At 36.1% G+C, this 12188-nt stretch overlaps 1 protein-coding gene across 2 annotated transcripts; it reads right to left on the bottom strand.

The window, feature by feature from the left end:
* Positions 1-6752, bottom strand: LOC109107019 (tumor protein D52-like). Of its 2 annotated transcripts, XM_042776857.1 has the most exons (6): positions 6637-6752; positions 6216-6364; positions 5856-5957; positions 4717-4743; positions 2019-2067; positions 1-1937 (listed from the first exon to the last, which is right to left on the bottom strand). In XM_042776857.1, the coding sequence occupies exons 1-6, from the start codon at positions 6685-6687 to the stop codon at positions 1815-1817; spliced, it is 501 nt and encodes a 166-aa protein (XP_042632791.1). In that variant the 5' UTR covers positions 6688-6752; the 3' UTR covers positions 1-1814. The 2 variants fall into 2 exon arrangements, with proteins under 2 accessions (XP_042632791.1, XP_018975839.2); XM_019120294.2 differs by lacking the exons at positions 1-1937; positions 2019-2067; positions 4717-4743 and having other exon boundaries at positions 5852-5957.
* Positions 6753-12188: the final 5436 nt, after the last annotated feature.

The following is a 12188-nucleotide window of genomic DNA, read 5'->3' as shown; positions in this document are numbered from 1 at the left end:
CAGTGTGTAATGTGCTTTATTAGGCATCAAACATACAAAGGAACGAATGTTTCTATATATATATATATATTTTATATTTTTTTAACTCAAAGTAGTGTTTCAGGATGCTAATTATAAATGAACATAACAGCAGATTCAACTACCGCAACTGTAACCCAAGACAAAAGCCTATTAGAGACATTCACTATAAAGCAATATTCATATTCAAAAGATGATGTGAGGAAAGATGAAACAAATGCCACCTGAGCTGCAGTATGACTTCAGTGAGGCAGAAGGGGGAGAAATTAAATCATTTTTGGTCCCACTGGGGATTCCCACCCTCCATCTATTAAGTCAACACAAAACACACATAAAACATTGTTTTAAACCGAAAACTCTTAACAATACTTAATATTTTCCACAGTAGTATTATTTCATTTTGGATATCAACACTAGATCTAGAGTAATAGATCATACATGTTGAACCTAAACCTCTGTAAACGTTTTATTCCTATTCTACATTAATATTTCTTGCAGCAGCATAGCAGAAAGCAGAAAAGTACACTCAAATTACGAGCCAATAATGAAATATTACCATATGAGAATACATCTGCCCGTTAAATACCATCACAAGCAGAAACCCCTGCACACCAAAGCCTTTAGCAACCACTACCATATCATAAAGGTTACGCCTTTTTATCTACAGTTCAGAAACTCTAACAATATCAATATAAAAAATATACTTTTTAATTTTGCAGTCTTGAAGATGCCACAACATTAGGTACTACAGTGTAAGCGGCTCCATGAACTACACAAACAATACTAGATTTAGTGCTTGTAAATATTAGGATCTAAAGCTAATTGTTTAACACTGCTTTTCAGCTGTATTAGACAGTTTAAAACAACAGGGAAGAAGTGTTGTCTAGAAGACTATGACGTCTGTCCCTCTCATAGTATGTCCTGTTTTCTGGAGAGAAAAAAAAAAACTACAGCAGTGGTCAAATTACAAAGTCATCAGAAACATGCTTAAAGTGAGATTAAACCTCCCCAGCTTTAGCAACAGAAGGCACTGGGATCTCAGTGGTGCGACTATACTAACGCCATAAAAACAAAGAGAAGTAAAGTCACAAAGCACATTGTTAACTCAAGTCTGCTCATTTTATGACAAACTCTCCTTAGCTAAATCAAGAATCCAAAATACAGAATAATGAAATAGTCTAACATCACTACTGTTTGATCATATTTGGTATTAATGCTAACAATACGATCAATAAACTTTCTATGCAAAAATCTTTTAGTTCAAAGTACACACTTAGAGACAGAACTCATGTTCTGAGTTTTTGGCATTTGTTTTAAAAACGGCAAAATGAACTATATACAGAGAAATCTGGTTAATTTGGCTGGCAATTTTAAGTAGCTGGACGTGCTACAGAGAATGTACACAAACAAGAAGTCAAATTCAATTACATCTTTAAACTTTATATAATGACTTAAGGATATATTCTTCAAAAGAGTAAATAGAAATGTTTAGGGACTTCAAAAGGACAGCCTGAGCCTCTCACGAGGCTAAAACAATACGGACCTGAAGGTAGGGGGTCAAAGGTCAATGCTCTAGTGTGACAGTGCATGAGTGAACATACAGTATAGCTCACATTCTGACACATCTGCTCCAGTGTAGGACTATCATGTCCCGTCTGGAGATGACCCAGACTTCAGTGGACAAACACAGCCACGAAACAAAGCTCACAGTGACTATGCAGAAGTACCACAGTGGAATGAAAGAAGGGGGACAGGAGGAAAAAAGAAAGAAGAGGGGAGCGTTTGAGGGTGGATCCTCAGTGCGGTTTTTGATCTGGTGGACACATTCCCTCTGGCTGTTCAACCACTGGCTTTCCGTCGGGTGTGGATTCAGAAACCTCTTCGGTATCGCCTGTTGATGGTGTCCGGTTCATCTTGGTCTGCAAAGCCAGAAATGAAGTCAGGGTTTTTAGCATTTTCAAATCACATGCACAGTGTTGATATTATCAGTGTTGCTTTACCTTTATGGTTTCCACTTTCTCCTCAAATGACTTGAAGGTGGGTGTGTTTCTGCGAGAGACATGATAATGATATAAAACAGACAATCATTTCAAAATCAATATCAGATCTGGGCAACTTCAGTCAACAATGAACGATATCACTGTTTGTTCTAAGAATGCGCTGCAGGTTTATCATCTGCTGCTTTAAATGCTTAGGATCTTTAAAGTGGAATGGATTCCGATTGGCTGACAATGCTTTTATCATTCATCAGCTGTAAAAAAAAAAATTGCTCTGTGATTTTAATAATATCATTTCTCTCTCCAGTTATTGTTAGTTGTGGTATTGAATCTGCTATTCTTTTATATTTAGAATATAATATTTAGAAATATCTTTATCATTATAGTTATCATACTTTGTGTGCACATGCCTATATTTCTGAACAGAGAGTCTCCCCTCACTAAAGTATATCAAAAGTTCAAGAGAGGTCACTGAGGGGATTCTCCACCCAAAATACTCATCCTAAGGACATTTATGTTGGCAAACATAAGTATTATGTTTAGAATAGTATAGAAAGTTTTAATAAATATGGCTGCAAGCAGCAATTTTGGGGGCAGAGCAAGTCAAAAACAAAGTGACAAGCTAAGCAAGCATGGTAGGGGAGCATCAGAATTCAGAACATTAAAATAAAATGCTTATTATATTTATAATTTATTATTAACATCTGCTTCTGCAGTCATTTACTCAGGAATATTATTAGAACTAATTTAATACTAATACTAAAAAAAAAATTCAGTTATGGGAACAATGGCAATATTATCTCTCTTTTCAGAAAATCGTCATTCAGAGTAACAAACCATGGTCATTCAGCGTAACAGATATATTTATGTAAAAATGAAACAATATACTCATTCTGACCTGTACATATTAAAATACAAAAAAGAATATGTGATCATAATAAACTGTATTATATTTTAAATGACTTTCAATTCCTTACAAAACCTTCTTGGTGACAAATGGGTAAAACCTAGTGGTTTGAAGGACATTAGCAAAGTATAAAGATTTAAAAATTAAAGTTAAATGGTATTTGAGGGATGCACTATGACGCTTAAATTTAGTCTTTTATAATGTCATCAAATGATTCATGTTTAAAATATGCCTAACAAAAGGTTTTGGTATATAAAGATTGTTACATTGAATGACTTTCAATGGGTGTTTTCTGTTAATCATACTAAAAAGTAGATGATAGTCATTACTTTTTGTTTGGAAAAATATACACATAATATATATGGGGGGGGGGGGGGGGGGGGGGGGACGCTAAATTTAAAGCTGTGTTACACTTTGATTTTTTTGGTGCTTGAAACACCCTTTTTGTCTTTGACCCAAATATATTTTAGTCAGTACTGAAAAAATTACAGAAAATATTTCTGTCAAATTAGCATTATATTTTCTATATAACACTTATTTGAATAGAGTTAGCTTGCGAAACACAAGAATACTAAAATGAACTGTGGACATTAATGAATCTCTTATAATGAATAAATCAACATGAAATATTGGCTTAAGATGTATTCATTTTAAAATGTGAAAAAAAAAAAAAAAAAAACTTACACAAACCTAGCATCAGTTGCCAGGGGCAACAGTCATTATACAACAATATTTGACCACAGAATGCCACAACTGACCAATCAGAATCAAGCATTCCTGTGAAATACAGAGGCTTATGTGGGTGTCACAACAAATTCTTACCTCATCACCGGCATGCTAGCCGAATGCTGTATGGAGCGTATACTATCCGTCATCAGTAAAGAAGAGCAGATAGGAGTTAGCCAAAGCGAGTATTACAAGAGGGGAAATAAAGCCATGCACTTACACACGTCTAGTTCATAACCAGCATGAACAAGCACCTCAGAGTCAGCCCTTCATGCTGTGAGAAACTGAGTAAGAGTATAAGGCTTTAATCCATCAGGGGTTGAAAGACTATATTACCAGTATTACTGACACAGATTCACACCACAGCTGGGACGCCCAGTTTGGCTGAATAGGGTGTGTGAGAGAATTAGCAGGGAATAAACTCGGTTTAAGCACGTCTGCACACTTCAACACAGGGGATGATATGTTCAGCAGAGCGACAGCCAGAAGATCGACAGATTTGTGTGGGACACGAGGACATACACTATGAAGAATGCTGAGAAATAATGAGAAATGATGCTGCTTTTTGGGCAGAGAGCAAGAGGAAAATCAGAAGAATTAAAAAAAAAAATCAATTTCTTAAAGTATAATACTTAGATTTTAAGATACAGGAATAGTTCACCCAAAATGAAAATTGTCATCCTTTACTCCAAACCAGTATGACTGTTCTTCTGCTGAACACGAAAGTAGGTATTTTACAGAAATATCTTCTTTAGTGTTCAGCAGAAGAAAAACAGTCATAAGAGTTTGGAGTAAATGATGACAATTTTCATTTTCGGGTGACCTATTTTAAACAAAAAAATCCTCAAAAAGCCTGAATTGCAAATATCCATTCAACACGTACATTCACACATTCAAGCAAAGGTTTAAGAAGAAAAGGTATGCATGCACAGAAATAACATGGAAGAAACGGGAGACTAGCACTACCTCTAAGTACATGCCACACTATAAAACCATTCATCACACCACCGAGAGGTGAAGAAGCCAAAATAACCGGCTTTTGTTTGAAGCCACTGTAAACAGTCTTACCCAAAAGAATTGGAAAATGACTGTAATCTGTAAATGGCAGAGGTGTCATTAGCGAAAACAGTTAACAATGTTGCCAGCGTTGCAGCAAGAGTGTCGTAAGATGGTGAAACTGAGCAAATGTCAGTTCCTTTGACTTCAGAGTATGATGTGGGTGTCTGTGGTTAATGGCTTTATTCTACCTCAATTTTGTCTATTCCACTGTGCGTGGAACTAAAATTCAGTCCTTTGCCATTTTGTCCAGTAGTGTTATGCTAAAGGCACATGTATGTGTAAGTGGTGATTATAATGACTACATTCACACAGTCTGTGTTTGGGATTGATGAATACATTTGACGAATGGATTCGCAAAATGTCCTACAGAAGACAGAGTGGACTGAATTAAATACATTAGAATATCTTTAGTTGTGTTTTAAAGATGAACAAAAGTTATGAGGGCGAGTAAATGATGACAGAAGTTTCGTTTTGGGGTAAACTATCCCTTTAAGGGTTTAGTTTTGTATTCAAACCAATGTGGAATTTTGGAGAATTCCTGCAACTCATCCTCTCAGATGTGTGTTCAAAATCTCCACCTAACATTTATCTGGAGTTTTGGCTCATTCTCTGACCACATAATCTCCAAATTTAGCTCTGAAAATGCAGTTGTGACTCCTTCAAATATTCACCTTGATCATTAAATGCAATCTTCTCCCATTTTCAGTCACTCTGTATAACATAGCCCTATTTTGAACTCCAAAAAAGTCACAACTGTTAAATGTATTCGCTAAATGAATTTAAAATTTTAAATGATCAGAAATCTGGTTTATCTGATTACAAATGTTACGACCAATAACTATAGCTGCTGTTCGAGTTGACTGTGATGTAAAATTTTGTTGTTTTCATTGTCTTTTACTTTGTGTCATTACCTGTGCTTGGCAAAGACACTCTTGGTAAAATACATTTTAAAGAGTTTTTATATTTCTGGTAAAATAAAGCTTGAATAAATCTGCTGCTGTGTGAATGTAACCAGAGTGGTTTGGAAAAGACATTATTAATAGGTATTAGTGAGTTTTTTATTCATGCATTACTAGGTCAAAAGGGTACAAAGGATAGTTTGATCAAAGGATGATAAGTTGGACAAGGACTTCAATTTCCCATCTCACCTCACATCCTCTAGCTTTCTGCCAATGGCTGAACCCACGCTGGAGAACGCTGTCGTTGCCTTCTGACCCACTTGGGACAGGGTCTCTGAGGTCTTCTTATACCTGTACAGCACAGATGGGGGACAGATGTATACAGAACTAATACAACATAACTTTTAATCACAAGATCATCTAATTCTAACAGCTGGAGTGAGCTAGTAAAATCAAGCATCTTCACAACTGTGTGTCTTTAATGCAATTCAGCCAAATGTCAAGTGTGAACTGCACAGCAGAAGCATTGACAGATGGAGCCACTTCTCTGCAGCAGTACGAGAGGCGGCAGGCGGCACGCAGATGCCTGAGGCGAGTGAGGGCACATACGCAGTGGAGGTGGTGACTTCATGCCAGCCTTTGCTCAGGTTCTGTTTGAACTCGTTGAGTGGAGTGATGCCCAATTTCCGCTTGATCTCCGCCACCTGCTTTTCTTTGGCCGCCAGCACCTGAGAAAGAGTCTGGATCTCATCTTCCACCTGTAGGGAAACAGGATAGAAGAATTCACCTGACATGGTTAAGGGAGGTGATACTCATTCAAAAAAAAAAAAAAAAAAAACATTCACTTATGGGTTTATCCATAAGTTCCAGTTAGAAGATACAACATATGTTAAAATAGTGAAGAAAGTAGACACTGCAAAATGAATTCAGCCTTGAGAATAAACCACACTTGCTCCTTAGACAATCTCTTTCACTGAATGTGGTATTTTTGGCTGCAATCTGAAATCTAACATAATTGAAGGATGTTGACCTTTGCTAGTTCACTGTTGAGTTCTGCTTGCTCTTCCTCAGTTAGGGCCATGCAGGGTGAACTGGGCACTGCATTCACTGCATTCACATCTTCACCTACTTCTGGGAAGATGTACTCACTCTCCCTACAAAAAAAAAAACAAAAACACAATAAAAAAAACAAAATAAATTTATGAAGCATACAGATAAACCACAACAAAAAAAAGCATGACAAGAAAAAACAAACAAATAAAAATAAAAAAAAAATAAAATTAAAATTACAATTAGAAGACAAAAGTCACAATTACCAGAAATAACAATCACAGTTTGACATATAAATTTAGAATAGCATGTAAAAAGATGTATAAGAGTCATAATTTCCCTTCCCTTTTATTTCTGGAAACAAATTCCATTGATATTTTGTGATAGGAACTTTAGCATCAGGTTAGTTTTTAGTTCATATTAAGTTTAACTTTAACTTTAAGTGCTGATAGCTCAGTGGTGAGAAAGACTGTGGTTCTGATTTAGAGATCATGTAAAGTCAGACATAAGGCCAGGAGGGAGAATGAGAAACATGAAGGAAGATGGGGAGGTCAGAGAGAAGTCATGTGTCAGAGCTTTAAAACTTTATAAGGTGCTTGTTACATGATGGACACCCACCCAAGGGCTCATGCAAGTCTGGAAGATGTACTTTGATGCCTCCACAGACAGACCATACTATGGAAATACAACATAAATAATAAAACTCCTGGATGTCACCATTCAGTGGGCTGATGACCAGGAGGAAAGGCCAAAAATTCAGCACTGTCAATCAAACTGACAACAGTATGACAGCCTTGAATGAACAGCTCTGCACTGCGCTGTATATCATACTGCAATATTATCAGCTGATGTCCTTATTTAGTCCAGTGTTTTTGTGAATCCCATTATTATTGGATTAAAAGAATAACCTGATAAGACCATTCACTTTGTTAAACACAGATTCCAGAACTTTGACAGAATTAACATTTCTGTGCTAGTTGGCAAAAATAAATAACTAAAAAAATCATATCAATGTCTATTTGCTGGACCTAATTGTATGCCTACATTCAATAGAGGTCAAATATGAGGTTCAGGTCTCAGCTCAGCTTGCAGAGGTTTAAAATGTTTTTCAGGAAGAAACTCAAAGGTTGGATCGCATGAGGAGGGTGTGCAACTCATTTGTAAGCTGCTTGTTGGGTATTTCTGGAAAAACGGGTAGGTCTGCCTCCCACTTTAACTTACCACAAAGATAATTAGGAACAGAAGTGATTATCTTTTATAGCTTGTTTGACAACAAATCACTAACAAAATATTTTGTGGTGTGTTTATCATGTTTTAAAGTCTCTTTGCCACTTAAAATGAGCAGGATAGCATACTTAACCATACATTGTTACACTACATCTAATACAATGATAAATGAAAGTAATTAAAGTGCACCAAACATAGATTACATTAACTGGTTACTTTGTTCTTTTGGCTAATATGAACAGGATGAATTCAGTACAGATGATACAAGTTCTAGCTCAGTAAAAGGGTGAATGTTCTTAAATTAGATGCAGTTTGAATAAAATGTAAAGTGCTTTCCCACCTTCTATGTTTATTTTCACAATGTCAAATTTAATACACCATTTTCTGCCCATCAAAACACATTTCCTTTAATACTACATCTGCTGACTGCTACAGTACTACGGGTTACATGCCAGGGCACACTGACACTGGTGTGTCACGTTCATTCATCACAGGAAATTAATATTGACAATGTCACCCAAGTTCAACGGTCGATTTGAAACAGCTAAGTGGTTTACAAGAGGACTCATGTAACATTGCTTGCATGGAAATTATTATTACTATACCCAATACCTGAACTTAAGTAGTGAGGAACAAAATATTTTACTGTAAAAGCATGGTTCATCTGTAGTTATTTAACAGTATAAACAAACCGGTTCAATGCACACAACATTTTTTTTTTTTAATACTGTGGGCTGCAATACCTAGTTTAACCACTCTGTGTCAATCCTGCATACAGCACCTTTAATACAGCAATTCCCATTTATAAGTTTCAACATCCACATCTGTCCTCTACTCAAATCGATCTCTCCATACATGGACTTCCAAATACACAAGATTTCGAATAGTTGCCATCTCACGAATCACCATATAAAATAAATATTTCCAACCCTGATGTGCCATGACAGTTCACAGGCTTGATCAATGACCTCGCTGTGTCTGTATAATGAGATTGAGTTCCTTGTGTAAACACACTTGTAATTTGTTAACCAAGCTCACTGCTCTTCCATTTAGTGATTAACATCTTAAGTGCATTATAGAAGCACTGTTGGCCATGGAATAATTTATAGATACAGTTTTACTGTACAGAATGGTTAAACGTTTCAGTACCTGCCAGTTTAGACAAGTCCTGTTGCCCTGTTAATTCAATCAATGTTTGTTAAAGGGGTTTAATATAATATGAAAACCAACAATACAACAACATCAGTTATCAGTTGGTACTGGAGATTTTTTTTTATCCATATGGGATGATTATTGTAATTACTATTTTAATTAAATAACATTGTTAAATGCAATTTTAACCAAATCTCAAAATTAATATCAATTAATCATACTGTACATTATAATGCTGTGATGCATTAATTCACTTGCAGGATTTGAAACAACTGATTTAAGTTTTTAGTGTTGCAATTAATTTAGATAAATCAGAATATAATTTTAATACTGGCCAATTATTGGTTACCTCCCAATTAATAATAAAAAAAAAAACTGAATAACTGTGCATCCTATTTAAGAAAATACACTGTATTTACAGAACTCAAAACTTCCTCCTGGATGCAAAAAGAACATTTGCTGAAACTAACCTACATAAATGTAACATTTACACATCAGTATGTCCAATGTCCTGTTGGGTGATCAGAAACTTGGCCTGTCCAGTCTTTGTAAGGTGATAAGAAGAAAGCAGCAGAGATACCATTAGTCTTAAGCAGAAGAATTGGCTGTGTGTAGCAGAGTGTTGTAATGCTCGAGATCGGACAAAACCAGACTAAATAAAGTCTGTCTCAAGTCCAAGATCAGATTTTCTATGACTAGTCGAGACTGACTCATTTGAGCCTGACTCCAGGCTGGGTCCAGATATTCCTAAATAGGGCTGCATGCTAATTTGAAAGTATCGAAATATCGCAAATGTAAATATCTCGATATGCATATCACAACTCTGTGCAATATCGGAATCATTTTAATAATAGACTACTTAGATCAAAATGTTGCAAAACATCAAAGTTAGACATTAAAAAAGAGTTATTAACTGCAATAAGTTGCAGAAAACAACACTTTGCCGTCTTGTCTTTCTGTCTGACTCAAACCTGAAGCATGCGCACAAGCCGCATCTTGCACAACATCTCTTCAGTTCTGCCGCTGATCCAACAACCGCATGCACACACACACACACAAAAAAAAAATAAACACAGAAAGTGCTCGAACACCAAGTTGATTCGTCTTTCGCATCTCCTCCTTATGTTTGAACAGACACATACACACAGAATTATGAACATTCTCGTAAACGCAGTCATTTATACAGGTGTATCTCAATAAATTAGAATGTTGTGGAAAAGTTCATTTCAGTAATTCAACTCAAATTGTGAAACCTGTGTATTAAATAAATTCAGTGCACACAGACTGAAGTAGTTTAAGTCTTTGGTTCTTTTAATTGTGATGATTTTGGCTCACATTTATCAAAAACCCACCAATCTCAATGAATTAGAATACTTTATATGACAAATAAAAAAAACATTTTTAGTGAATTCTTGGCCTTCTGGAAAGTATGTTCATTTATTGTACATGTACGCAATACTTGGTAGGGAGACCTTTTGCTTTAATTACTGCATTTTTTGGTCTCTTGTTTTTTATTTTCCTCTTGACAATACCCCATAGATTCTCTCTGGGGTTCAGGTCTGGTGAGTTTGCTGGCCAGTCAAGCACACCAACATGGTCATTTGACCAACTTTTGGTGCTTTTGGCAGTGTAGGCAGGTACCAAATCCTGCTGGTAAATGAAATCATCATCTTTAAAATCTGGTCAGCAGAAGGAAGCATGAAGTGCTCCAAAATTTCTTGGTAAATGGGGGTAAAGAAACTTTGATTTTCAAAATACGCAATGGACCAACACCAGCAGATGACATTGCACTCCAAATCATCACAGACTGTGGAAACTTAACACTGGACTTCAAACAACTTGGGCTATGAACTTCTGCACCCTTCCTCCAGACTCTAGGACCTTGGTTTTCAAATGAAATACAAAACTTGCTCTCATCTGAAAAGAGGACTTTGGACCACTGGGCAACAGTCCAGTTCTTCTTCTCCTTAGCCCAGGAAAGACGCCTCTGACGTTGTCTGTGGTTCAAGAGTGGCTTAACAAAAGGAATACGACAACTGTAGCCAAATTCCTTGACACGTCTGTGTGTGGTGGCTCTTGATGCCTTGACCCCAGCCTCAGTCCATTCCTTGAAGTTCACTCAATTTCTTGAATCGATTTTGCTTGACAATCCTCATAAGGCTGCGGTTCTCTCGGTTGGTTGTCCATCTTTTTCTTCCACACTGTTTCCTTCCACTCAACTTTCTGTTAACATGCTTTGATACAGCACTCTGTGAACAGCCGGCTTCTTTGGCAATGAATGTTTGTGGCTTACCCTCCTTGTGACGGGAGTCAATGATTGTCTTCTGGACAACTGTCAGATCCGCAGTCTTCCCCATGATTGTGTAGCCTAGTGAACCAAACTGAGAGACCATTTTCAATGCTCAGGAAACCTTTGCAGGTGTTTTGAGTCGATTATGTCACCATATTCTAATGGCCAATAAATCATCACAATTAAAAGCCAAAATCATCAAAAAGACTTAAGACTTAATACTCAGTCTGTGTGTGCACTGAATTTATTTAATACACAAGTTTCACAATTTGAGTTGAATTATTGAAATAAATTAACTTTTCCATGACATTCTAATTTATTGAGATGCACCTGTATTTTAAATGAATGTAAACAGCTGAGAAAGAAATCAGATGTGTATCATTATGCTGGATCCATGCAGTCAGATTTAAAGGAACAGCAGCCTATAAATACATGCTGCTGAATATGTCACTAATGTTAATCAAACAACAAAACAGCTATAAAGATTCATTTAAATTTAATTCATACAGTGAACATAATGCAGTGTTATTTTACACGTAATTATTACATTTATGTACCTTAATACTACTGTTTATTTTATCTATGCTTGTAAATTGTGTATTTGTCCCCCCCTCCCCTTTCTTTCTTTTTTTACAAACTGTTCGCTTGCCTTTAATCATGTTTGAACTTTCTCAGACTATAGTTCTTGGTTTGGTATATGAAGAAGTACTTAAAGTGTAGGCTATGGAAAGCAAAGTCACAATAATATAAAATTAGTGTCATTAATTTTTTTGTTTGCATGTTCACATTGATGTTAAAATTACATTTTCTGATTTGTGACATTACTTTTTATGTAATGCTAAAACACTGCTGGTCACTTTCAG

This window comes from Cyprinus carpio, chromosome A19 (assembly GCF_018340385.1).
Source record: "Cyprinus carpio isolate SPL01 chromosome A19, ASM1834038v1, whole genome shotgun sequence".
Taxonomy (NCBI): domain Eukaryota; kingdom Metazoa; phylum Chordata; class Actinopteri; order Cypriniformes; family Cyprinidae; genus Cyprinus; species Cyprinus carpio.
This window is presented reverse-complemented; position numbering and strand designations above follow the sequence as displayed.

Coding starts and splice junctions, on each gene's coding strand:
- LOC109107019 (XM_042776857.1), bottom strand. CDS start 6,687: ATGGCCCTAACTGAGGAAGAGCAAGCAGAACTCAACAGTGAACTAGCA. Junction 4,744..5,855: donor AGAAAGCTAGAGGATGTGAG/GTGAGATGGGAA, acceptor TGCCATTTACAG/ATTACAGTCATTTTCCAATT. Junction 2,068..4,716: donor TCATTTTCCAATTCTTTTGG/GTAAGACTGTTT, acceptor TGTCTCTCGCAG/AAACACACCCACCTTCAAGT.